Genomic DNA, 27,986 nt, shown 5'->3' on the forward strand with positions numbered 1-27,986 from the left:
AAAATCGTGACATACTGTGTGTTGTAGAAGCCGAGCCGGATCTTTCTCGATAGAGGGGGTTGGTGTTTTGACATAATGCCGCATATCACTCCACTGTACCTTTGGTGTTTGGCAACTTTCCATAAAGCCTCACTGACAGAAAGAAAACATGTTGGTAGTCAGGGACTTTCCAGGACGGCTCAAACAATAAAAACCAACCCCCACCACACCAAGCTTTGATGCACTGCATCCCACAGTACTGTATGAATCTCGCCGACTGGGCCTGTATAAAACTCACACTCTGAATTCCCACTGTGGAAATAAAAGCTAAACTACATGCAAATTCTTGAATACAACATAAAATATTGCTCTTTAATTGCATTTTAATTTGTACTATGAATGTGTATGGTGAAAAGACTTAATAGATACAGTATGTGGCACAAGGCTTGAAAAACATAATCGAAAACATTCAGATATGGTTTTCACGTTCTAGCAGGGATCAACTGAGGTCATTGATTATGACATACCCATGAGGCAACCTTTGACCCCTCTGGTCATAAATGAAGGTTTACGGCGTCAACTGTGTGCTGTCAAACCTTTATTCGTTGTTACCAAAAACAAGGACATATAAAAAATATATATATATAAATATATATATATATATATATATATATATATATATATATATATATATATATATATAGAGAGAGAGAGAGAGAGACAGAGAGAGAGAGAGACAGAGAGAGAGAGAGAGAGAGAGAGAGAGAGAGAGAGAGAGAGAGAGTGGACATATATCCATCCATCATCATGTCAGCTGTACATTTAATTTAATTTAATTAATTTACAATATCTAATGTAATTCCAACCGTCAGCAAAATAAATAAGAACAGAAGTATACTTCTAAACTTAAGAAGGTGCTTTTTTGCACGTTACAGAATACATACATTTCTGGAAAAAACTAACATTCATCCATATTCTTTCATTTTCAATATACCTATTTATAAAAAAAAATATTGACATAAACTCCAGGTCCCATTTGTATCAGGTTAGCTGCTGTTGGTCCTGCTGTCCAACACGTGCATCACAGCAGAACATTTCTCTCACAGAAAACATGGCGCTGCAGCATCAGCTCAGTGACAGCAGCGTGTCACTGTGGGGAGTTTCCCTCGGTGAAGAAGTGCTCTCTCAGTTTGTAGTAGCTCCCCTTCCTGTCCATCAGCTCCTGGTGAGTCCCTCGCTCCTCAACTCTGCCGTCTCCGATCACAACGATCTGATCTGCCCTCTCGATGGTCTTCAGCTTGTGAGCGATCACCAGCAGGGTCTGGTTGGGACGACTAGCCAGGGCCTGCTGAATCTGTGCAGAGTCAAATTTATTTCATTTATTTATTTCAAATTTATTATTTCAGAAGAATCATTAAGATTTCATTATCATAGGCTACGTAAAGGGAAATATAAAAGAAGAAAAGAGTAAACAAGGAGTTACATAATTTCACCAGACCTACATATCGTCACCTTCCTAAAATAATGGCCTACGTCTTTTTTTCAGGTTTTTCAGAAAACAAAAAACTGAACAGCCTAAATCACACGCTTGACATTGGCCATTATACTAAAGGTGTAGAATCACAAGACCTATTCAACTGAGGATGTAGGGAATTTTATCAGTGGTGATTTAGGCAAAAAAGTCATTTTTGTCAAAAAATGACTTAGGCCATTATTTTAGGAAGGTGACGATATGCAGCTTTGCACTTCAGTAGCTCGTTCAGAAACATATGAATACTATAGAGCTCGTTTGAAGGACTAAAATTGCAAAAATGAAGGACGCAACACATTTACTGAGAATGAATATGACTGTCAGTACACAGAGCATGCATGCAAGACTAGTGACCAAGAAGTCAACAAACAGGCTTAATTATAGTTACTTATCAGATGGATTATATCACATTTCTTCAAGATTGGTCACAAAATACTGTATATAGTTTGTTGTTCGACTTTTCTAGGTGGATACACTGTTAAAGGAAACACAGCACATTAATCTTTTCTGAAGCAAGTTTTCTTCCTTCTCGAGCTTTGAGCTCTAAGCAATAAAAACGTGGTAAGTTAATTTGTGTTCATCAGGTCTTGATTATCCTCCTGGAAACTCTAAGGAAGGCATGTACTTTATATTGCTTGGTTTTATTACAGCAATTCTCAATTCTTGATTAACTGAGCAATGAATGATATGTGAGCTAATTTTTACACCTGTGCAGCACTTCCTTTATCTATTAAATACTAGCACCAGGTGAACACCTGCAGACAACCATTCAGAATGTATTCCCCTCTGGTGATGAAGAGTCTTCAGGTCATCATCCACATTTAACTCACTATTCCACTGTGTTAAAAGTTGTGACTTAATTACCTTGTTTTCACTCTCTGCGTCCAGAGAGCTGGTTATTTCATCCAGAATGAGGACCTGTGGTTGTCTGACCAGAGCTCGAGCAATGGCGATCCTCTGCTTCTCGCTCTCGGACAGCTGGCCGCCACGCTCACCCACCTCTGAGAAATGGATGTTATAAAATCATAACGTCCTAGAGGTATCCTGAGCACCAACCCTCTAGAACCCGAGTCCTATTTTTAGCCTTTATTATGCACAAATTGAATCTACATACATACACGTTTAAGATAACTAAATAAAAAGTAAAACATCTTGCAAAGCAGGTTTCTATACAGGCATTCAGACATGTAAAACAGCACAAAGGGTAAAAACGTTACCTGTATCGTAGCCTTTTTCCAGCTGATTAATAAAGTTATGGGCGTTGGCTTTGCGTGCCGCTTCCTGGATCTCATCCAATGAGCATTCATCAAGCCCGTAGGCGATGTTGTCTCTGATGGAGCCGGAGAAGAGCACAGGCCCCTGGCTCACCACTGAAATCTGTTAAACACACTCTCATCAGCTTGACTGAATGAATAACTCATGTTATACATATAAAAGCAAAATTCACACTCAAATCTTCAGACACATTTAGATATATAATGAATATAATACAACTACTACTAATAGCTTGATGGTCTTAATTAAATAATATTATTATCTCACGTATTAGCTCACAAAGAAAGGCCATGAACATTATGCATTTATCTAGTGTGTATACCCCAACCTGTAAGAAAAACATCCGTAGAAAAATGTCCTGGCAGAAAATCACCAATACCTTTTCTATTAAGTTTATGGACATTCCTGTTAATCCCAAAAAATCTAAATATGGAAAAACACCTGTGAAAAATCATTACAGAAAATTGATTCATATTAACAGTATATTAGCCCATATTATTAGCCCTATACTCTACGGCTTTTCTAACAGTGTAAGTTCTTCCAGTAAGTCTGGGCCATCATCACCATCAGGCCCATTACTCAATAAGTAATGGTCGTGGTTAAACTGCATTCTTGTCTAAATTGTCTAAAATTATTATCTATGCTGCTTTCACAATAGATTTCTCCCCGTAGGACTGTTTGACTATTTGAAAAACAATTTAAACACAGAAAACAGACGAGAGAGGAAGAAGAGAGTGGTGCGCATCATCCGAAAAAGCAGTAACGATTAATTACCTTCTTGTGAAGGAAACGGTGGTCGTAGGATTTCAGTGGTTTATTGTCCAATAGGATTTCTCCACTCTGCTGCTCATAGAATCGCTCAAGCAGACTCGCACAGGTGCTTTTTCCTTTTCCAGATGGACCCACCAGTGCCGTCATCTGACCTGACTTCAGCTCCAAAGAAAAGTCCTGAAACAAGAAGATAACAATGAACACAGAAAATCAAGTGTCTGTGGTTTAATATACATATATAGTTTAAATAATGCCCTTTTGTTTGTCACTTTCTATAGTTTCCAATATTCTTTTCAAACTTTGTTTCATGAAATTCAAACAGTCCAAATTCAAACAGAGAATTACTCTCGTCTACCTGCCGGTCAGACCTCACCTGCAGCACTGTTTTGTTTGGGCACGCAGGATAGGCAAAATTGAGATGGCGGAAGCTGACGTGTCCCGTCAGCTGATCAGGTTTGAGTGTTCCCTCCGTGCTGACCTGAGGTTTTCGGTCCAGGTACTCAAACACTTTCCCAGCAGCCCCTACCGAGTTCAGCATGTCGCCAAAGATGTAGGCGATTGTCTGGAAGATGGCAGTCATAAAACTGATTACTTAATAACACATGTTTTCATTTATAGAGTCAGAGTTGCAGTATGGTAAATGGAAATATTTTTGCAAGCACTCATGTGTTTAGAGAAGTGTAGGACAGGCACGATATGCCTTTTTGCTTAAAAGCTATATGAGCCAATGGGATATCCTTCCTGAGAACATGAAAGCTCCATTCTTTACTCTTCTTTTGAAAGCAATCTCAAAATATTTCTTTCTTCTTTATATTATATTTTAACAATGAGTAAAGTGTATGTGTGTGCTTATTAAAACCCAGCAGTAGTATACCCTGATGTTGTCTCCGAGGTCTGATTGGTAGAGGATGAAGGAAACCAGGTTGCCAGTTGTCATCTGTCCACTCCGGATGAACAGCCTGCCGTAGTATAACATAAAGACCTGCATGCCCAACCCTGTCATCTATAGACACACATGCACACACCGGGGAACAACAACTGTTAAATGGGATTATAAACAATGATATGATCAACACTAGGCTCCATGAATTAAAAAAATAATAATCTACCAAAAATTACAAACTTCTCACCCTCCGTGCGAGTAGGTAAACAGCGCTGACAGTGTCCCGACGGGTCTTGATATTGTGTGTGTCCATCAAGCGGTCATCATAGCGACGGGCCTCATGTTTTTCGGTGTTAAAGCTCCGGACCACATGCATACCAGACAATACCTCATTCGCAACTTCATTAGCCAGGGCCATTGAGTCCTGCACTGCCAGGGTTAGCCGCTAAGGAAGGAATAAAAAGGACAATTCTTTTATTTTTCTATCTTACTACCTCAGCAAATTTTTTGTATAAGTAAGGGCAAACCCGAGCCCTGAACATTGGGGGCAGGAAAAAAAAAATCATTTTAATCTGATTAAACGTCTAAAAAAACTATTGGCATTAGAGTCACAGAAGATAGGCACAACAATTCTCTCTCTTTCTGAGCGCCATTTGATTTTTTAAAGACATAAGGATCTATATACAAAATCACTTTAAATTAAGGATTGTTTAATCAGTTAAAATGCGTAACTTTGGTAAAGGATATCATACACATGTGACTCTGCCTTTTACCTGGTAGTGTGTGTCATAGATGTTCTGAATGAGGCCAGTGATAGGCGTCTCCATTAATACGAGGAATGTGAGCTTCCATGAAAGATTCATCATCAGGGAGATCATGCCCAGTGTCTTGATGAATGTCCTCAGCAGCACATTGACGTTCAGAGCCACTGTTCTTCCCATCAAGGTGGTGTCTTTAGACAATCTGGATGTGATTTCACCTACACAAAAAAAATGAATAGAAATGATCATCTGTCCAGTATGTCTTGTCCTGTTACATTTTCGTATGTCCTGCTATAATCTGTCCTTTTTCTGTATTGTTGTTTAGTTTGATCTATATTGTCCAATCTGACCTTCCTTGTCATCATTAATACAGTGCATTTGCACGTTATATAATTACCTGTCTTTGTGGTCTCAAAGAATCCAATTTCCTGTTTGGTCAAAGCCCCAAACAGCTTGACTTTCACTCTGCATGTGTAGCCACTGATGGCACAAAGTAGGAGACCCCCTCTGCAGCCTGCACTTACAGAGCTGATATATATTAATCAAAGAGAGAGTCAGTTAGATAGAACCTGTCAGCCACAGACTCATGCTGGAGGATGAACGTGAAGGTAAAAAACATGACCCCATACCTTCCCAGAGAGTACAGGCCCATGAAGAGGAGTGCAGAGATGAATTCATTTGGTTGGTACTGACTGCTGAGGATGTCGATGACTCTCCCAGTGTAGAACGGGATGAACATTTCACCTGAGAGGAGACACACAGGTGACACATAATCAGACACACACAGAGAGAGATGAAAATACATCAGCCATGAATATCAACATAAGGTTGTCATCATTGTGAATGTGGTCCTGTGTATCCCAAGAGATAGATAGATAGATAGATAGATAGATAGATAGATAGATAGATAGATAGATAGATAGATAGATAGATAGATAGATAGATAGATAGATATAACTCTATTGTCATGCTCATGCAGAGTACAGTGACAATCTGTTTAGCAGCTGTTCAGCAGTGTGCATAAAAAATTGATAAATAGAACAAAGTTAAGTAAACAGAACAAAGACAAAGACAAATAGAGAAAAAATGAATAAAAGCAAAATATGTACACGTTTCTTAAAAAGTAAAACACAAGTAAAGCAACTCTTTTAAGGCTGGAGTTTGTATTCCAACATTAAGACTCAAACGTAAAAAGAAAAATGTAAATAATGACCTTGACAGTGCTTTCAAATGTGTTGTTGATAATTGACCATTATCAATCTTCCATTTCCTTAGCATCTATTTACTATTGAAATCATTATCATCATCATCATCATCATCACCATCATCATCATCATCATCCTCTGCTGTACTTACACAAAACAGCCAGCGTCAGGAACACAAGCCCTCCCAGCAGCAGCAGATAGTCGGGTTTGTACAGGTGGAGGACTCTCATAAACAGCACTCTGGCTTTCTGCTTCGTCTCTTTACCGGCGGCCGCATCGTCGGTGTCCGGGATGATGACTTCCCAAAACAGTGCACCGGCCAGCGACGCTCCGGTACCCATCAGCCAGCAGCGCATATCCGCCAACAGGCCACATTGTGTCTCCTCATGGTAGAGAGCGTTGGCTCCTGTCTCAAACACCGCGGGCAGCAGACTGTGCGCCGTTATAACACGAACCAGCAACGGGCTGAGGTCTCCGAGGATGAGCAGAGTTACAGCAGTGAGTGCCAAACACCGGAGAGCCGCAGAAACCCAGAGACGCGCAAGATGTCCAAACACGCTGTGCGTCACTACACATCCCGATGCGTAAAACAAGGAAAGGTCGACGCAAACTGCTAAAATTAAAGCAGCTGTTCTGCGGGTTACTGAAGTTGTATTGCCTGCCATTTACAGCAACACTCGTCCTCGTATGACCTGTTCTGTCGCCGCGAGACCAGTGTTGTTTTCATCCACTTTCAGTTTCATTTTCTGGCAGGACCAGGGGTTTCCCTGAACTAAACTCTGAATTAGGACAATTCAGGATTCCTAAACTGAGTGGTTACACATGAGAATCCCTCAGTTTAAGAATTATTTGTAACGTCATCATCTTCTTCTTCCTCCTAACTAACCACCTGGATGAAAACTGCATTCATACCATAAAGTGTCAGCATTCTCATAAAAAACAGCATAGTTCATTGTAAAGTGAGAAACCAAAAAGTGAATTTTTCAACGCATGGCCTTTAATTATTTTTAAATTTCCCACAATTGACATTAAATCATGTTTTGATATGCCATGTTAGTGTATTTTCACAATGTATGTCAATTTAATCATGCTTTTAATTATGTTCAGACAAATCCTGTAGGCAGGTGACAAACCATCAATAAGCAAATCTAAATCTAAAAACACTTAAGAAAAAAGGGTGACATAATCTTCTGGTTGTGCAACAAATTTGACTTTCACTTTTTGCTGATAGGTTGTCAGACTGAATACCTGACAGACAACTGCTGCTGCTGTTAGAGAAAGTGTGGGCGTGTTTCTGTGGGACTAGTGAGGATAAAGGAATGTCAGGGGTTCTCATAGACTGTTAATATACAGTCTATGAGGGGTCTTCAGGTTTTGTGAAAGGAAGGTGCATTTACTTCCTTGCCACTCAGGACAATTAAAACACAAGCTGGAGCCGAATGGACTGAAAAATTGGTCTTGAACAAGTTTAAGAGAAGGAAGTGACCTGATGGCTAGAGACCATTTGATAGACACGGGCAATGTCCACATCTACCTCTGTAAAGCTGTCCTGAACTTGGTGAAGGGACAGAGCTAACAAAATGTTTTCTTTCATCCTTCTGGTGAGATAACCTTCTTCTTTGTTATATTTCAAAGTCTCTAATGATGAGCCACAAGCTTACTCAGCTTTATCTGATGATCTGAGGGAGTGAGCAGCTTTTAAATTACAGTATACACACACCAAGGCTACCTAATATTACACTTGAAATAGCTTTGGGAATCATAGAACAATGCATTTTCGTAAATAGAATTATTAGTCAAAGTATTTTTAATTTATAAGATGAATTAGTTGACAGCTGAACCAAAAAGCATGTGCAATAATGACTATTGGGAATACCTAATTGTAACCTGCACAACAGTGGCTTAGCAAAATAGGGATGAGAAAAAACTACATATGTATCACTGGTCAAAGAAGGTTGGTAAGTCATTCCCTAGAATAACTTTCTCTTCTGTGCCGTGTTCATCAATGGAGACAATATAGGCCACACCGCCACTGGAGCCATCCCGGTTCATTGCCAAAGAGAGAGCTACAAGAGAGAGAAAGACAAAGAGCGAAGGGGTGAGAAAGGTGAGGAAAGTTTTAATAGGAAAAATACTTTATATAACATGAAATTATAGAATAGTTAGCTCTTTTCAGCAGCTAGTAGAAGAGTCACTTTTGCAAGGCACTGTATCTGTGTCACATTCTCATACAGGGCTGACCCCCCAAAGGTTTGATCCTAGAATCGCCCCTGTCTGCCAACCAATCACATTGCCGTTAAATAGATGGCTGTCCAGACTCTTATAATATATGAAGTGAAGACTTTGAAGGAATAAAAAAAAAAAAGGTAAGTGTATTTTTTGGCTAAACATGGATGCTGCACACACATCTTCAACATGGCAACCTCTATACAATCACCACAGTTTCAGATGGGCACCAAAGATTTAATTCAGTATCATTCTCCCGTTGTGTTCCTGAGTTATGGCGTTGAATAATGGCCAGAACATAATTTTTACATTATGATGTCACAGTGAAGTTGACCTTTGACCTTTTGTATATGAAATGTCATCACTTAATAATTTCACCCTATTAGACATTTTGTGTAAAATGTCATAATAAGCGTAGGTATTCTTGAGTTATGCCATAAAAACATTTTGTAACAGTAACAGGATACAGTGTCTCCCATAAAAAGAGAAAGAAAAACCCTTGTGCATTGTGGTTTCACTTGCACAACAATAATGTATAACATTATTGATAACTTTACGTTTAAGCTCCCAGTAGCTGAAACTTGTTGATGAATGTTAAACTTTTAACGCCAAAACATTTCACTCAGTGGAGTTTTTATATTGTATTCAGAATTTCTCAGGAACCATCTTTACACCAGTAAGGGACACTATTAGCTGAGCAATTAAATGAATGCATAAACTGTGCAAAATAGTCCTTGCTCATTGTATGAGCTCTTCTTTGAGTGTGTATTTACCTGTGGACGTCGAGCTGGTAGTTGACCATCTCAGCGATGGTCTGAGCGTCTGCTGCAGAGCCCGACAGAGCACAGTAGATCTTGTCATGGAGGGGAGACAGCTTGTTCATCACCCTGTTCACCACTGAGGACCTGGATGGAGGAAAGGAGAGGGAGAGTGTGTGTGACTGTGGGTTTTTCATTCTTTATATATCTTAGTGTATTTACATCTTAGCATATTCATTTTTAGTTTATTTATATATTATCAACTATGTATGCTTATTTCTCTACCCTTCTTGTAAGATGATTAACTTAATGTAATAGTTTATCTGTGCAATGACAATAAAAAATGCATCTAATCTAATCCAAAAAAAGCAAGATATTCTGAAGGTAAGGAAAGATGAAGAGGTGGGAAGATATCGGGGTCATTATGCTGAGAAGCTAAATAGTGTCAACTATGCAGATAGAAGTGGACACTGCAGTGCATGAATACACACACACGAACTTACCCTGCAGACACTCGAGAATCAGACCCCAGCACGACCCCTCCATTAAACTCTATGGCAATGATGGTCGTCTACGAACACAGATAAAATCAATGGCTATTTATCATTAATTTTATGCACGCACGCACACACACACGCACGCACACACACACACACACACCTACCTGTCAATTCCGCATTTAACTTTGCCCAATCCACAGGTTTTCAGAACTGCGAACATACAGACCATCAACTGTCTCAAACATTTCAAATTGTACCTACTCCAGTTTTCACCTCCTCAGACAACCACTCAGGCCACGTTTCTTCCAACATGCTGATGCAATATGGGTCCCCTGTCTATTTTATTCTATTCTAAGCTATTTAAACTCATCTGTCAAACATCTGCCAAACTAAATGAGATGAAGTGTGGAAAAGAAGCTACATCGGTGTCATTTCTGTTGTGCTTTATGCTGCATCAGTTCCTTCATTACTTTTGATTTAAGGAGGAGAAGCGAAGCAAGTATTATGTTACAGTGAAGCTAATCTCTCAAGTGGCTCTTTCTCTTCTTAAAATGACTCACTTTTCATTTGCACTTTAGTTCTTCTGTGTTGGTGATTGTACCAATCAACCAAAGTGTTTCAGGGACAGAAAATACAATACTAAATATACAATAGGTTTAAAAAAATACATAGTTTACTCTTTTGCAGTGGGAGAAAGTAAGTACATTTACTCAAATACAGTACTTAAGTACATTTTGAATGCACTTACTTGAGTATCTGCCATGTTATGCAGTTTTATACATCTAGCCCATTTCAGAGACAAACACTTTTTACTCCATTACAGAGTTAGTTTTGAGTTATTTTACACATTTAGAAATAACATATATAATAAGTTTATAAAATACAATACATGGTTAAATATTAAACTAGTGGTTTCCAACCTTTTTTTGGGAGTATTTTCACACTGTTGTATCAGTGCTTTTGCTTAACTAAAGGAGCTTAATATTTTTTTCCACATTTGCAGGATAGCTGGCCCTTTGCCACTGATACAACCTGATCTAAAATATTCTACAGGGCCTGGTGGAAGGAAAAGATATCCTGTAAAAAGGGCTCAAGTTTGATTAACACAAACGTCATTAAATCTTCATCAACAGCCAACTGTTCTGTTAAAGTATCCTCAGTGAGGACTACAAAACCAAAACCAAGCTACAAACTGTTGCTCTGGATGGGGTCATCAGTGTAATGCCTAAATGGTAACAAAGTCATTACAGAGGAACATGCATCAGTTTTCGGCCATAGTCAGGCTGTGTGGCAGGTGTTTTGTATCATATCAACTATACCACTGTGACAACTGCTGAAAATAATCACCAGAAGCTGCAGAAAGGTAGAGAGGTAAAACCAGAAAGCTTTCAGTCACAAGACCTTGGGCTTTGCCGTGGTTGGCTGAGACAGACCGCCACTGATTACACAATACAGTGAAGAAAGAAAGTGAAAGAAAGATAGAAGGGACTTTCCAGCTTGGCAGATATGGTGCTGAACTGGTTAGGCAAAAGCTTCTCGCCACATGCACAAACATACAAAGACACACAAACACATATCAATGTATAGCTGCACACTGAGGTTTGAGGTGGCACGAGTTGTTTCTATTACACCACAGAGATACAGCCACAGTGTCATATCATCTTTTATTACCTTACATGTACTTACGTTCTATGCACGCTGTCAGCCATTTTGTGTTTGTGGGTGTTTTTGAAAGTCTTTGCCTAATGGCGGAAACCTTTGTAACCCGCAGGCAGCACGCAGTTGCTGATGGAAAGTAAGCAGACATCTTTGCTTCACCGTGCCGGATTCTATCTCCAAACTGTCAGGTTTTCACGAAAAATAAGTTTTCAGCTGGAACACGTGGTTGGTTGGTTGTAAGTTTATTTGACATTGCACATTAATCAACATTTCTGTAAATGTGCCAGTGTTAGCCAGTTGGCTAATTTTCAACTGTAGTCCTAGCATGCATGTCTTTATGGTGGGAAGAAACCGGAGCACCCAGAGGAAACCCACGCAAACATGGGGAGAACATGCAAACTCCACACAGAAAGGCCCGGGACGACCTGGATTCAAACCCAGAACCTTCTTTCTTCCATGGAGCCACTGTGCTGCATTCCTTGGAAATTGCCTGCAAACATTCAGCACTCATTCAGCAACCATTTTATGAATCAATCCAGGGGATTTTAAAAAGTACCAGCAGCAAACAAACAGCAGACTAATCACCATTCAGTAAATGTTAAATCATGATAAAAAGTTAATCTAAAGTTAGGAGACATTGCATGCAAGCAAGTATAGAGACATGCAACTCTTAATGTTGTGACATGTTTTAAATGATTGAAAACTGATCCATAAAGCTGTTTTAGTGTAACATCCTAATGCCAAAGTGTCCCTGAATCTTCATAATACCTTCTCAGGAGATATGAGGTGTTAAAAATCACGCAGTCATCAAACTCCAGGAGAAACAAATACCTAACTCGTCTGTGTCACGTTACTTCAGTCACCATTTTGTGGCTGCACAGACATCTTGACAAAATGGTGACATACTGTGTGTTGCATAAGCCGAGCCTGATCTTTCTCGATAGAGGGGGTTGGTGTTTTGACATAATGCCGTATATCACTCCACTGTACCTTTGGTGTTTATGACACATATCACCAGGCAACTTTCCATAAAGCCTCACTGACAGAAAGAAAACATGTTGGTAGTCAGGGACTTTCCAGGACGGCTCAAACAATAAAAACCAACCCCCACCACACCAAGCTTTGATGCACTGCATCAATGTGCAGTCAAGTTCTGCATGTCCTGTCTATCCACATACTTTGTATATCGCATTGCACTTTTCTGCTTTTTTTTTTACACTTCTGGTTGGACACAAGCTGCATTTCGTTGTCTTTGTACTTGTGCATATATAGAGCACAATAATCGAAAACATTCATATAGCCTATAGTTTGACTGACGATCTAGCAGGGATCAACTGAGGTCACTGACTTTGATCCAAAATGTCTGATGCTGTTGGTCAATCTACTTCAACCATTTCTGTAGCTATGTATGAAGCTAAACTCTTAACTAAATCAACGTCATCTTCACAGGTGTGAGGATGTTTGTTTTCTCTGTGAAGCTCACAGGATGCTAGCAGTTATTTAAAACATTAAACATAACCATAAAAAAAAACACCCAAAATGTTACTACGGCAATATTAATGATATATAGTATAGTATGTGTTTGGGGTATTTTAGACTGTAGGTGGTATAACCTACAGCACATTACATCTAAACAGAGTTGATTTGGAGGAGCCACTGAACTGTTTTTTTTCAGTCAGCTGTGATGTCATCGGTTGCCGGGCAGATTTCAGTGCAACAGGTTTCTACAGGGGAAACCAAAGCAGCACATGGTGCAGCCTGAAGAACAGCTGAGTGGATCTGACCAGTCTTATACATAAATAATACAAATAAACACAATGACGACTTGCAAATAACAGTATGGCATTACAGTTACATTATTTGACTTATAAAACTCTTTCATAAATATGCCTATATGCTTTCTATGAGAAACACATTTTAATTTTGTGTCAAGACCTTTATTATCAGAGAAAGGAGATAGGAGAGAAAACGCAAAACAGTTTCACAAAAAAAGTTCTAAAACAAACCAAATCATCTTTTGTTTTTCTTGTCATGTGAAAAGTCAAATCCCCCGAAAGTTATCTAGAGATTGATTTTATTCTTCTGGCTCTTTAGTTGAACTAGTTAATTAGTTAGACATAAAATACAAAAAGACATAAATGTAGATTATTGGGTACTTTATTGAAAAGCAAAAACACCAATAGAAAATGAATAAAATAGCAAGGAAACTTAATCTACTTAACAAAATGTTTTTTTTCAATTTCAACATTCTCTTCAACTTATTTCTGTTATAAAACTAAGACAGAAAGCGTCCCTCGTCCCAAAATACTTGCACAAGATATTGACACAAACATTTCTATCAGTGAGCTGAGAAGCTGAAAACATCCCACAACCCTTTTAGAATCGCAGCTAAAATTAAAATAGAATAATGTTTCAAAACAGATCGAAAGACAGATATTATGAAACAAAAAAACAACGTACTCCTGATTAATTAAGAAAAACCTGAAAGACAGAAATTATTTCTTACTTTGGCCTGGTTGGAATCAAAACAAGATCTTCAATTTTAAAGAAATATACAAACTAAATATTTACACAAGTGGAAAATAAATGTTGAATTGAAGCTAACATTGTGTGTTGTGTGTGTGTGTGTGTGTGTGTGTGTGTGTGTGTGTGTGTGTGTGTGTGTGTGTGTGTGTGTGTGTGTGTGTGTGTGTGTGTGTGCAGAGGGGTGGGCAACATTGATCCAACCTATCATTGTATGATTACATGTTGTAAAATAATTCACCACAGTGATGCAAAACTCGTTCAATTTCCTCTCTGGCTCATAGAGATAGAGAATATTTACACCTCCGGGACATTTCGGGTGTCTGCGCAGCATGTTTCTAGATGTTTCTGACTGATGTTGCTGACTGATGTTTCTGCCTGATGTTACTGACTGATGTTACTGACTGATGTTTCTGACTGATGTTTCTGACTGATGTTGCTGACTGATGTAGCTGACTGATTTGCAGTGTTGCCCCCGGTGATCTGATCCAACCAGAGAACCAAAGGAGGATTTTCTCACTAGAAATAGTGAAGAAAACTCTACTGGCTGACAGATATCTGTTATCTCAAGGTTTATATCATCATATCTCTGCCACACCCTAGGAGTGGATGTATGGAGATGGAATGTATGTATACGTGTGTTTATGTGTAACCAATGTGTTAACCTGTTACCAATATTGATTTAACCAGAAAAGCCCGACAGCAGAAGTATCAAACTGTAACTATGGAGGATTTAATTTAGATAGACACACAGATCTGTATCATGTATGAAGAGAGCTGGGATGCTTTCATTGATTTGAATCTCGTTTTTTACTTCTCTCCTAAAATAATCATCCTCATTTTAATTAATCAACATTTAAACTAATATTTTATCAGAGGAAACGCCACTTTAAATGAAACTAAATGATCCAAATAATTTATTGTCATCATTTCATTTTGATCATATTTGGAAAATATTTGTCAACCTTTTTTTCAAACTACTTTTCTTTCTTTGTATTCCAATCAATGAGCATCTCCAACTAGATCCCAGCCCTGATTCTACCAGTTTATGATCTGATGATGAAGAACTGATGAGTTCAGTTTATGGAGGAGAACGTGGCTCCGCTGATTGATCCACTGCAACATGTATCCATAAACCTAAAGACACAAAAAAAAATAAATTACATAAAATAGAACACAAATAATTTACCAAAAATATCTGGATAATAATCTATTCCACAAAGCCACATATATACAGTATCATTTAGACCTAAAATATCAACAATTCAGTCATTTAAGTTTTAACATTGTGTAAGTATTTATATATTTTTTAGAAGTACAATTGTTTATTTTGATTTGACACCATTTCAATAAATTGGTCTCATTGTTTTTCTAAAGGTTCATATTTAAGTTTTTTATATTACACTTTATCTGCTGACGTGAAGGGTTCTGAAAGCATCTGTGCCTTTCTCTTGATAATCTCACTTCTCTTCTTATTAAACAGTTTGACCTTGTTGTGGAGAATCAACAGGAAGTCGGAGATGTTCTTTACAGCTCTGATGTGTCCCAGAGGTTTCCCAGTGGATAGAGAACCAATCCCAGAAGGTTTAAGGCAGCTCTGTTTAACAACAGCTGATAATAGTTCATGTCCCGTATGAAGCTACTCACTGTGTGCAGGGTGATGGGTTTAGGAGTTAGGCTCTGGTTTCAGTTTCTCCACCTCAGAGAGCTCAGAGCCGTTGTCAGATGGAGGGCATTTGTGAGAGCATTTGGCTGAAACACAAAGCAAAGACAAGTCATTTTTTTTTTTTTATTTTTGGCAAAGTATCTTCTAAAACCTTGCCAGTAGATATGATCCCCTCTTCTAGTCACTCAAATTCTACCTTTCTGTTTTTATCTTACTTAACTTCTTTTCCTATCACTTCTCTCTTCCAGAAGGAGAGGAACATGCTTAGACTGAATGTAGTGTATAATGATGGTATGAAACTGCTTCTGAAACAACCAGGATGGTGTAGTGATAGTCAAATGTTTGGTAGTGTTGGTGTGCATACCTGTTCTACCTTAATAAGAAACTTATTTCTTAATATGTTTAGAATGTCAGTCTCAGAAAACAGAATTATACCAGCTTAGCCCACATGGATTTTAGCTCTGTTAATTACATAACCATAAAAAACATCCAAAATGTTACCACGGCAATATTAATGATATATAGTATGTATTTGGGGTATTTTATGGTATAACCTACAGCACATTACATCTAAACAGAGTTGATTTGGGTTTTTTTCAGCTGTGATGTCATTGGTTGCCGGGCAGATTTCAGTGCAACAGGTTTCTACAGGGGAAACCAAAGCACCACATCGTGCAGCCTGAAGAACAGCTGAGTGGATCTGCCCAGTCTTATACATAAATAATCAGGTAAACATGTAGACTGTGGAGACATTGGAGCTCCTGTTTGGATATTACAGGTGAAGGTTGTTGACCTTTTATTAATGTATATGAATTGTACTTTATATTTATTGCTATATTTTTGTAAATATTGTCCTTTTTTTAATTGTACTATGGACCTTCCATTTGTGTCCTGAATGAAGTCATAATTATTATTATTATTATTATTATTATTACTACATCATCATGCTATTGTCATTGTAGGATTCAAAAGCAGCTTCAGAGTGTAACCCTTTAAGGGGATACATGATGGTGATAAAGTGATACATGTAAAGAATAAATTCCACATACATACATACACACACATTATATATATATATATATATAGAATTTATTCTTTTATTTATTTTTTTTATATTTCCAATTCTTTTTATTTACTTATTTAGCCCATTTCTCTTTATGTGTCAACATTTTTGTATTTAATTATTTATTCTTTTATTTCTTACTCTTACTCTTTGTAATTCCACAATTTTTGTCTCTCTTCTTTTACAGATTTTTTCTTCTTTATGGCACTCCTAAAGTTCCAAAACCAAACCAAACTCTATCCACACTCAGCTGTTGGTTGAGGGCCATCAAACTGCCGGTCAGCCTTAAAGGGACAGAAATGTCTCGGAGTGGATTATCAGTAACGCTAACAAATAAAATACAACTGGATTATCTAAAAGTAAATGCACATTAAACATAATATATGAAAAATATAAGCAAATATTATGAAATATCAACACATAAATATTAATGAACGTTTGGGTTTTTTTTTAATATGATTTTTGTGCATTTTAGGGTTTATTTATACAGGACAGCTGAAGACATGATAGGGGAGAGAGAGTCGAACCTGCGACCACTGTGTCGAGGAGTAAACCTCCATATATGGGCGTCTGCTCTACCAGGTGAGCAGGTGCCCCATATTAATGAATGTTTATCTAAAATATGAATTTGTCTCTTGTAGTCATATTATCATGACACTGAGCATCACACCGTTGACGTTTGCTTTACTTTCACAATCTGGTAAAAAGCATCAACTCAAAGTCTAAAATCAAAAATACTGAAACATGAGAACATCTTTGTGTTTGAGTGTCTCACCTTTCTTCTTTCTGTAAACCAGGACTCCGATCACAGCGAGGAGGACGAGAGCCAGAACAACCACTGCAGTGATGATGTAAATGTGCATGGTATTCCCTGTTGAGCAGAAAACAACAAAAAATAGTCACAACCTGAACAGATGAAGCAGTTTAGAAGAGAAGAACATCCATCTATCAACCAGACCACTAACCTGTATACAGACACGTTATGTTACATTTACTAAAGTTGTTAAAAAAGAAGTGTTTTGTATGTTTCATTATTGAAATGTTTCTTTTTCATTAAATCAAAGTTATATAACCGGTGGGCAGACAGCACAAACATCATGGTGGTGGACAACAATCATTTCTCCAAAGCAGTTTAAAACTTTTAGTTTACATTACTGTAAAAGTAAAGATTGGTTCTATTTTGTATAGGCTTCACCCTCTAAGAGCTGTTGCTATTGGGTTTATATAAATAAACCCAGTAGCAACAGCTCTTAACAGGGCTATGCCTACTCATAGAATCTTGAGTTACAATAACGTAACTATCATTTAATGATCTAATCCTTAAAGTTATATATTAAAGGTATAGTGGAGGATTTTCCCGAATTTTAGAAAAGATCTCTCCACTTTTTGAAAAAATGCACATGCGCAACACTCTGCCTGCTCCCGAGACGTAACGCCTATTAAACGTGTGCACGAGAGTGCACTGTTTACAAGTTGCTGTCGGCATGGTTCATACAAGCCTACTTTCCAAAAGAAGATTTGCACTTTTTCACAAATTGAGATGTTTACCGTGTCTGTGTGGTGGGTGACTTGTGCCAGGGCTAGCATCGCTAATCATAGCTTACATCAACTTTTACTAGCAGTGATTTTAAATGGATTTTATAGCATGCCAAACTTTACCTGTGAGTAGAAACTTCACGACTGAGGCATCAGTGGGAAGCCCAACCTGTGCTTTTAGCACACGCCAGCGTGTGAAATATTCTCCCAAAAACACTGCTTGTTTCTTTCTTCAGAGGCCTTTCTCTTCTTGTCATACATTTCGTAGACACTAGTAGCTCACCACACCAACACATATACACCTGAAAGTGCGCATGTGCAGAAAGCGAAAACTACCTAGGGACGAGCACGTATGACGGCCTTACGTAAACATAGCACCAGAATGATTGACAACTAGGAGGACCAATAGTCTTGATGATCCACCCGGAAAAAGAAAATCCTCCACAATACCTTTAAAAAAACAACTAGATAAAAGAAACTGACAACAAAACCATTTAAGGAAACAAAACTTCCCATCCAACACATAAAAATACATGAACTCCAGGACTGTTAGAGTAAACTAGATGTGTCTTTCCTTCATCACGTCTGATTCAAGTCTCACCTCTGTTGGTCCTGATCTCTGCTTTGTCCAGTTTGGTGATGATGTCATCCTCCACACCAGAGAGCTGAAACACACATTCGTACCTCCTCCGGTCTTCAGCTGGGACTGATGAAAGGTCCAGGTCAACACTCATCTGGAAGGATCCATCGTGGTTGGGGAGGATCTCTCCGAGGTCCACGTCCTCATGAAGCTCCTCTCCATCTTTCCTCCAGAACATCATGGCTCTGTCAGGGTAGAAACCTGTAGCGTGGCAGCTGACTGGAGAGGAGGGAGACTTCTGGAGGAGAGACACTGAGGGACCCGCTGCACAGTGAAGACAAAGACAGATGTATTATTATTTACTGGAGATTAATATTATCATTCCTCTTTGAGGTCATGTATTTTAAATGCATTTTTTATGAAATGCAAATAAACGTCAAGGGAGGACAGGGAGTGTGAGAAAGACAGAAAGAGACAAACAGAAACAAAGCAGAAAGAAAGAGAGAAAAAAGTGAGGAAAAGAGTGGTGATAAATGCAAAGAGGAGAGGGAGGCAGAGAGATGAAGAGAAGTGAGAACATGAGAGAAAGAGAAATGTGTGTAAACTCTGTTGTTTAATATTTATTGTAATGTTACTGTTGGTTAGAAACCCAAGAAGAAATGTTAACATTGTTGTGTCCATTAAACTCCATCAGGTCATGTGATTCTACCTGTTCTCAGCAGAGAGCTCCTCCCATAGTCCACATACTTCTTCACCCACTCAGGACACTCCTGGGTCAGGTAGTGTTTATACTGAGCTATCAAAGCTCTGTTAGTGTCCCACTTGTGTTTGGTGATGACAGCCTGTTGTTTTGGAGCGATCCATGACTCTGTCTTCAGGTCAAATGCTATGAAGTCTTCTCCATCATAACCATACTGCAAAAAACCATTGACCTCTCCAGTCTCATCATCCCGGTCACAGCCGTACATACACTGGAAAATGTGAGCACCTGGGAGAGAGAGAGAGAGAGAGAGAGAGAGAGAGAGAGAGAGAGAGAGAGAGAGAGTCAACTGTTAACAGTTGATAACTCAAACTAATAATTATTTTCATTATCAATAATTTTTTTATTAATCAACCAAACAAATTTAAACAAATAAAAGCAGCAAAATTCTCATATTTCTTTTTAATAAAAGACTTAAATAAATATTTGATTATCAAAATTGATGTCAATTAATTTTCTGTAATCAACTAATTATTTAATTATTGACTAATAGTTTCATCACTTCATATGTTTATTAGACAGAGACACACTGTGGTCAATTAAATCTAATCTGTAGCTGTGCTCAATATTTAGTGTTTAAACTAATTATTCTCGTCATTATTGATTATGTAAGGATTATTTTTGATACATTTAAATAAATGTTTACAACGTCAAATTAAATGTTGAAAACTGTTGATCAGAAGTCGTGAGAGTGTGAGATGAAATCTTCTAATAGTTTCTTCTGTCTGATCAACACTCAACACTATTTATTATTAAATGATATTAAACAGAGAAAAGCAGAACATTATCAGATTTGAGAAACGGAAACTACAAAATATTTGACTTTTTTCTTAATAAAAGACTAAAATAATGATCTGATTATCAAAGTTTTTGTCAATTAATTTCCTGTAATCAACTAATAGATGATTGACTAATAGTTTGATCCCTTTCTGTGTTTATTCTGGTCCAGACCAGGGCTGAACCATTCATGGTGTTCACACAGATCAGCTAATGGTGAAGAGAGAGATCAATCACATGTTTGGTCTAACATCTGATTTAACATGTTTTATTCCTCTTTTTATTATTAAATTCATCTCTTTTAGAAGATCAACGCTGGAATCATGTTCCACGTCACAGATTCTTTACAGGAATGTCCTATTTTCACTGGATTTCTCTTTTCTCTTTTATTACTTTATTTATCTAAAAAACTAATCACAAATCTAATCATAATCATAATATCTGGCAGGAAAATTAGATTAGATTATTTTCTCCAAATGGTTGAGCCCAGACCCACTGTGGTGGAGTAAAGTTCATCTAATCTGGAGTTCTGCTCCATATTTAGGGTTTAAACTAATCATTCTTTTCATTATTCATTCTTTCATTTATTCATCAACCAACCATTTACTTCATTTACAATATTAAACTAAGAAAAGCATTCTCATATTTGCATTATATCTCTGCTTAATAAAAGACTTAAATGATTGTTTATCCATTTTTTTTGGTCAATTCATCTCTGATCTCTCTGATTAGACTAATAGTTTCATCCCTTTCTCTGTTTATTAGAGCCAGACCCACTGTGGTCCGTTCAGTCTGATCTGATCAGGAGTTCTGATCAATATTTAGGGTTTAACCCTCCTGGTGTCCTCGGCTCTAATCGGACCCGTTTTCTAAAAGTTTCTACATCAGAAATTTGGGTTTCTTTCAAACCAAATTTTAAAACTAAATAACGTGGATGGTTCCAGACGACGCTCTTCACACGTTAAATAAATGATCAGTTCACTGCTTTCACTGAATTTGGGTGTTTTAGTCAATGTTATAGCATGGAAAGAAATATTGATAATAGAACGTTGAAAAACAAGGAAAGAAATGTCAAAAAAAGCGCAGAATAAAGTGACAAAAACATCGGAAAAAGTGACAAAAAACTTGGAAAATAAAGTGACAAAAACGTCGGGGAAATCTTCAAAACCGTTCAGGAAAAGTGACAAAAACATGGGAAGCTTCAAAAAAAAAAGAAAACATCTAAAAAGCGCAGAAAAACATTGACAGAAACTTCAGTGAAAAAAAAGTGACCAAAGTGTGGAACGAGACGACCAAAAGGTTGGAATTATTTTGAACATTTTGAGCCAGAAAAAGTCAAAGTTGCTGCAGGTGGACGAGGAAGACGACACAAGAGTTCTAACTAGTTCTTCTCTCATTATTGATTATGGAAGGAGGATTTGTTGATACATCTAAATTATTGTTCACAACGTCAAATGAAATGTTGGAAAACTGTTGATCAGAAGTCGTGAGAGTGTGAGATGAAATCTTCTAATAGTTTCTTCTGTCTGATCAACACTCAACACTATTTATTATTAAATGATATTAATAACCCTCGTCTCGTCCTCGGCTCAAATCTGACCCGTTTTCTAAAGATTGTTGAGAACAGAAATATGACTTTCTTTCAACCAAACTGCCCCCCAAAATATAACAATGGATGCGTGGATGTACGTTGTATGGAACCCCGTACGACATTTTGAACAAATGAATGATTACTTCCATTGCATTGTGGGAGTTTTATTCCATTTTTCTTTTATAGCATTTTGAAAAAAAAAATAATTGAAATGGTTTCAAAACAGAATCCTGAAACTAAACTTTGAAATTCTGCGATCCGCTCCACATCCTCTGATCTTTACTATTAGTCCAAATCATTCAGCAGTTCTGCTTTTTTTTTTTTTAACTAAAAAAAATAAAAGTGGTATAATGTCATATAAATTAGGTTTATTGACCATGAATTTAAAAAAAAAAAGTGTCGGAAAAAGCGACAAAAACTTTTTAAAAAAGCGTCAGAAGCATCGAAAAAGGAGTCAAAAACATATTTAAGAAAAAATAAATAAAAAAAAGGTGTTGACATTTTTTTTTTGGACCCTGAAGGACAACAAGTTGTTGGAGGACAGGAAGACAACACGAGGGTTAAACAGAGAGAAGAAGAACGTGATCAGATCTGAGAAACTGAAACTACTAAATATTTGGACTTTTTTTCTTAAAATGTATACTATGCAGCTGTTCCAGCTGCTCCCCTAACAGGTTGTCTCCAACCTGTAGGGAGGCGAAGCTGGAAGCTGGAAAAGTTGCATAATATACCTTTAATAAAAGACTAAAATAATGATCTGATTCTAATGATCTTGTTGATGATGGATCAATATTCTGTAATCACCAGATGTAGGAACTGACTGATTGTTTCAGCACTAGAAATGTTGATTAGACACAGACACACTGTGGTCCAGTAAAGTTCATCTAATCTGGAGTTCTTCTATATTTCTATATATATATATATTATGGGATGTCCAGACTGAGGTCAGTACAGTGGAGTGGTGCCTGTTGAACCTTTTAAAGCTGAGATGTGAAGGAGACATTCAGCATGCGCTCCTGTCAGCAGCTTCATTAAAACCTCCTGCTCCTCCTCTCATATGAGGACCCAGCAGAAGCAGCCTGTGGCCCGTTTACAGGCCCCTGCTCCGTAGTTTAAGAAACCAGGCAGTAATGTTCCTCTATCAGCTGGGTGTTATCAAACTGTTTGGGATGAACTGGTTCCTGCAGGAGAGTTCTTCTGGACCGGCTCACTGTGGCCGCTCCACTCCACTTATTCTGATCTAATCTAGTGGAGATAAAGTGGTAATGGTCTCTGCTGCTTATTATGGGATGGACAGAAACACTGGATCAGTGGAGTATAGCAGCATCCAGTCCACTCAGTCTCAGTAATGTTAATGTTGAGTCGGACTGTGTTTCAGCCACGAAAATACATCAAACTGTTTAATCTGTGTGTGTGTGTGTGTGTGTGTGTGTGTGTGTGTGTGTGTGTGTGTGTGTGTGTGTGTGTGTGTGTGTGTGTGTGTGTGTGTGTGTGTGTGTGTGTGTGTTAACGTGTTTACTAAAATAGAAGGATGAAAATATAAACAACATTTTATCAGTAGAAAGTGAAACATAAACAAACCTCCAGTTTGGTTGAAGCGCTGCTTTAAAATGTCAATGTTGGCTTTGAAGGACGGCTGGGTACCCACAGCAAGCTCAGTCTGCCACTCCCAGTAGTCAGCTCTGTCTGCTGTGACTCTGTTCATCCAGTCCTGTTTGGGTTCGGCTCTCTTGGTGTTACTGTCATAGTGATCTATCTGAACGTCATCAACCAATCCAACAGTCACAAACTCTGGGAAGTTTGGGACTCCAGAAGACGCAGTGTAGAAATACTTCAGAGAGTGAGTCACTGTAAGAAAATATGAATGTAATAATGTCAGTTTTTATATAACCAGGGATGTAACGATGCACTAAACTCACGATCTGATTCACCATTTCAAGTCCAGGATACGATTTTCTCCCGATGTGTTAACAGAACGAGCTGCAGATAAATGACTGGGAAATATTCCTTTATATAAACTACTAAACAACAGATGTGTCCTCTTATCAAAAATATAACTGATATTGTATTTCATCTCAAATAACAAAAATTCAAATAAAAAATTATAAATGAAATAAAAAATAAACAATGTAATAATTAGATTTTTAAAACAAATCCCATCTCAAAATCACTAGAATAAATCTTCAAATAAAACTAAAATCTCTTCACATAAATAAAGTAAAACCACGTAGTAACGTGTGAAGTCCAAGAAGTGAAATGTAAAGTAGATGAGGACCTTTAGGACATTTAGAGAAGAATCTCAACCAGCTGTAATCTTGAGCCAGTTCTATGATCTTTAACAGATTGACGCTGCATCGTTACGTCTCTACACACTTCTAGAAATCACTCGACTATCTTATTTTCCTGCTCACAGAATCAAAAAGAAGAAGATTACATTAAATACATCCTAATAATCTCTGTGGTGAAGTCAATAAATACACAAATACATTTACTTCAGAAACTCTTCACTTTAATATTTCTGATGATTTGGTCTTGAAAATGTTTTTCATTCTGAAGTCTAACTTGGACTAAGTCCCATATTTAGGTCCTGCAGAGAGTTGAGTTCCTGCCTTTCATTGGTAGAAAGCAGTTTGTAAAAACATGTCAGTGTGAAGTGAAACTAGTTTAGTTTCCAGTTAGTGGAGTCATTTCTTCATCAGGAAGCATCTTCAGTAGTTTACACTCCTCATCATCTGACATCACAAATCACGGAGCACAATACAAACGCTGCATGGGACTCTGATGTTATTTTCTATATTCAACACATTAAAAACATTTTCTATTTGATGATATAAAGTCTCTTATGGTCTCTATTTGATTCTATAAATTGTGACCGATGACGACTTCTGTTCCTTCTTCTGAGGTTTTGTAAACCAAATCTGAACTCAGAGTTTCCGGAAGATAAAACTTGCAGCACTTCTCTTTATATGTTTCACAAATGGGCTTCTTTAACTGTTTTATTATTATTTATTTATTCTTTATTTCACTATTTTAATTATTGTGTCAACTTGTATAACCAAGTTCTTTTTTCTTTCTTTATATATTTCTTTATATATTTATTTTTTTCGAATTTTTCTTTTTCCTTTCACTTTTATTTTCTCTGGATTTTCAATTATGTTTAAGTATTTCGTTGCATTCTTTTCTACGAATATATTATTTATTTATTTTATTTTTTCTTTAACTCAGAAAAAGATGCATATTTGTTGTGCTGTATTATGGACATGTTTCAAATCCATAACTTTTGAACCATTGTTTTATTGTTTATTTTATTATGCATTATCATTGGTTTCACGTTTTATTTCATGTCTTAACAATTTTAACTTTAATTTGGTTGTTGATTTTATATTTTATATTTAATTCCGCCTTTTATATTGGCTAAAATTTTCAATTTTTGTTGTGAAGTGTTCTGAGACCATGGTCCATGGTGATAATTCACTATAAATAACAATACATTGAAATTGAATTGAATGTGTTCTTAATAAAAATGTTAATTAAAAAAAAAAAGAAATGGGTTAATTTGCTCTTTTCTTGCTGCTTTCATTTTTCATATTCCAGTAAGAATGGATTCTACATTTTGGATGTTGTTGTTGTTGTTAGAGGGTTTGGGAATTTTAGATGTAGGAATAACAACAAGAAATAAATATCTGACTCAGTTTCTTATTTTATTCTTTATGTTTATATATTAACTTTAGAATCATATTTAAATGTAACTCTGAATATCTCTGATAACCAATTATGAGTAAAAATCTTCTGAATTTGAAGGCGATCTCATAAAAATGTGAACGAACACAACTTGATATTTGAGAAAGTTCTCTTTGTAGAAAGTGATAGATCTTTCTATTCCTCATGTAGTCATTGTGTTCAGTTTCTATTAGTATCAGTTCTAGACTGGATTCATCTCCAGCGTTTCCTCCACCATCAGCTGATGTTTGTTCTCTCTCAGTCCTGACTCTCAGACTTTATTCGACATTATTTTCAGGATCAACAGAGTCAACTTTCTGCAGGTGTCTGGGAGTTTGGGATGGTCTGTTTCAGAATCCTCCACTGTCCTCTGCTCTCTCAATCAACACACACATCACATTTCTGGCTGAAGCTGCACTTTACAATTCTCCACTAGTCACCTAAACATCTCTTACCTATCTGTCCCAGAATCAATAAATGAATAGATCAAATATTTAAACAACAGTAGAGCTCGGTGATGCTGGATCTTTGAGGCTGATATCAATACTTTTAGTTTGGTTTTAAAATTCGATATAACAGTCAATAGTCTTTAAAATATATATATATATATATATATATAAAAAAAATATATATATATACAATATGAAACTGACATAAATAATGAGTCTGACCCGGAGCCACACTGATCAGAACATTTCCCAGTTTAAAGATCAACTTGTGCTCTCTGGTGGACAAACTATGTAATGATGACTCGGTTTCTAAATGAGCTCAGACCTAGTTTACTGTTTCCTGTTATCAGCCAACATATCCACTGATACCCATATATATCTGCTATAAGATGATATCAGCTAATAATATGGATGGAGGATTTATCTTCAAACTCAGTCAACTATATTAATGTTTCAATTTGTGGAGTCAAACTTTGGAATTATCTTCAAATATTTAGTTTTTATGAGATGCAATTTTTATTTTATGGTTAGCAAAACAATCAGTGTAACAATCTAATGTACAAATTTATTAAGTTATTCTATCTCACCTAGCTGTCCTAACCATTAAAGGAAAATGGCAAAAAAGCCCCAAAAATTATATTTAAAAATAATAATCTAAACATACACGGACTGCTGTTCTGCGTAGTCATGCTGCCATTTTAACATTAAGATCGATCAGACAGTTTCGGTCTTAATGCTCCGGATATTATCAAATAATGGCTCAAAAACACACTTCTGTCCTTTTCACAATTTCACTAAAGGCAATCATTCTCCTCAACAAATAATCAAAGAGTGGTATCTTTAAAATAAAATGGAGGGATCAACCAAAAAGACCCGATTTACTGACGGTAACGTCAACTTTAAGATAGCCTAATAGGTTTGTTACTTTTCTTTCGTTTTTTTTTTTTGCAGTTCTGCCTTTATTGGGCAGGACATTTAAGACATGAAATGAGAGATAGAGGATGAAGACATGCAGGAAAATTGTCGTAGGTCGGATTCGAACCCTCGACCATCTGCGTCGAGGAATAATCTTCCCCATATGCGCAATTGCGCGCCCGCCACGCCAACCGAGCCAAACGGCTTTGTTACTTTTCACATATTTTTATAATAGTTTTTAAGCTTCAAGTCCTGGAACTAAACATCAAAGATAGAACCTTAAACGCAATAATACACTTTATAAAAACGAGAAGCTTTTTGTTTTTTCTTTTACATTCTACTGATAAACAATAATTAAAAAAATCTGAACTGACCTGCCGCCGCGTCTTGTACCATGAGTCCCAGGAGGAGAAGAACAAGCCAGGTCTTCATTGTGATTGGTCGCTTCTGCAGCTTTGATAGAATTATTAACACTTTCTGTCTTTGTTTATCCAGAGAATCACACACCGTCCTACCAGCTCGAGGATCCAGGGCTAACTGAGGATAAAACCAGGAGGAGCGCTGTCATCAACCTTCATCTGAGCCAATGAGAATTTAGACTGAGCATCAACGTCACTTGTTACTCAGTAAAACGGACCCACTGAGGTTATGAACGAAAGAGAAAGTAAAATGATGTTATTTCAGCCTGTGTGAGAGGAGGGGAGACATGCGGAACTTCATTGTTTTTGTTTAGTTTATTACGATCCACATAGATACACAACGTAGCTTACATAACATAAATAGTGAAAACAAAGAAAAGAAAATGGGTCACCTTAATTCATACAGTGTGTCTTAAGGGGAGACACCCCAGGCAAAGTT

General features: G+C 37.2%; 3 protein-coding genes and 1 pseudogene across 3 annotated transcripts in view; all 4 read right to left on the reverse strand.

The window, feature by feature from the left end:
- Positions 1-27,986, reverse strand: part of LOC120571311 — a 177,523-nt gene that overhangs the window by 58,188 nt on the left and 91,349 nt on the right. The gene's annotated exons all lie outside the window — the stretch shown is intronic.
- On the reverse strand, positions 730-7,231 carry LOC120571309 (antigen peptide transporter 2-like). The gene is made up of 11 exons (XM_039820191.1): positions 6,557-7,231; positions 5,830-5,944; positions 5,598-5,728; positions 5,213-5,418; positions 4,687-4,884; positions 4,431-4,559; positions 3,930-4,118; positions 3,560-3,733; positions 2,728-2,887; positions 2,375-2,511; positions 730-1,333 (listed from the first exon to the last, which is right to left on the reverse strand). The coding sequence occupies exons 1-11, from the start codon at positions 7,068-7,070 to the stop codon at positions 1,127-1,129; spliced, it is 2,160 nt and encodes a 719-aa protein (XP_039676125.1). The 5' UTR covers positions 7,071-7,231; the 3' UTR covers positions 730-1,126.
- Positions 7,381-10,216, reverse strand: LOC120571328 (proteasome subunit beta type-9-like). The gene is made up of 4 exons (XM_039820215.1): positions 10,151-10,216; positions 9,893-9,960; positions 9,405-9,536; positions 7,381-8,471 (listed from the first exon to the last, which is right to left on the reverse strand). Exons 1-4 carry the CDS (start codon positions 10,199-10,201, stop codon positions 8,408-8,410), a joined length of 315 nt encoding a protein of 104 aa, XP_039676149.1. The 5' UTR covers positions 10,202-10,216; the 3' UTR covers positions 7,381-8,407.
- Positions 18,927-27,696, reverse strand: LOC120571319 (annotated as a pseudogene).

This window comes from Perca fluviatilis, chromosome 13 (assembly GCF_010015445.1).
Source record: "Perca fluviatilis chromosome 13, GENO_Pfluv_1.0, whole genome shotgun sequence".
NCBI lineage: Eukaryota > Metazoa > Chordata > Actinopteri > Perciformes > Percidae > Perca > Perca fluviatilis.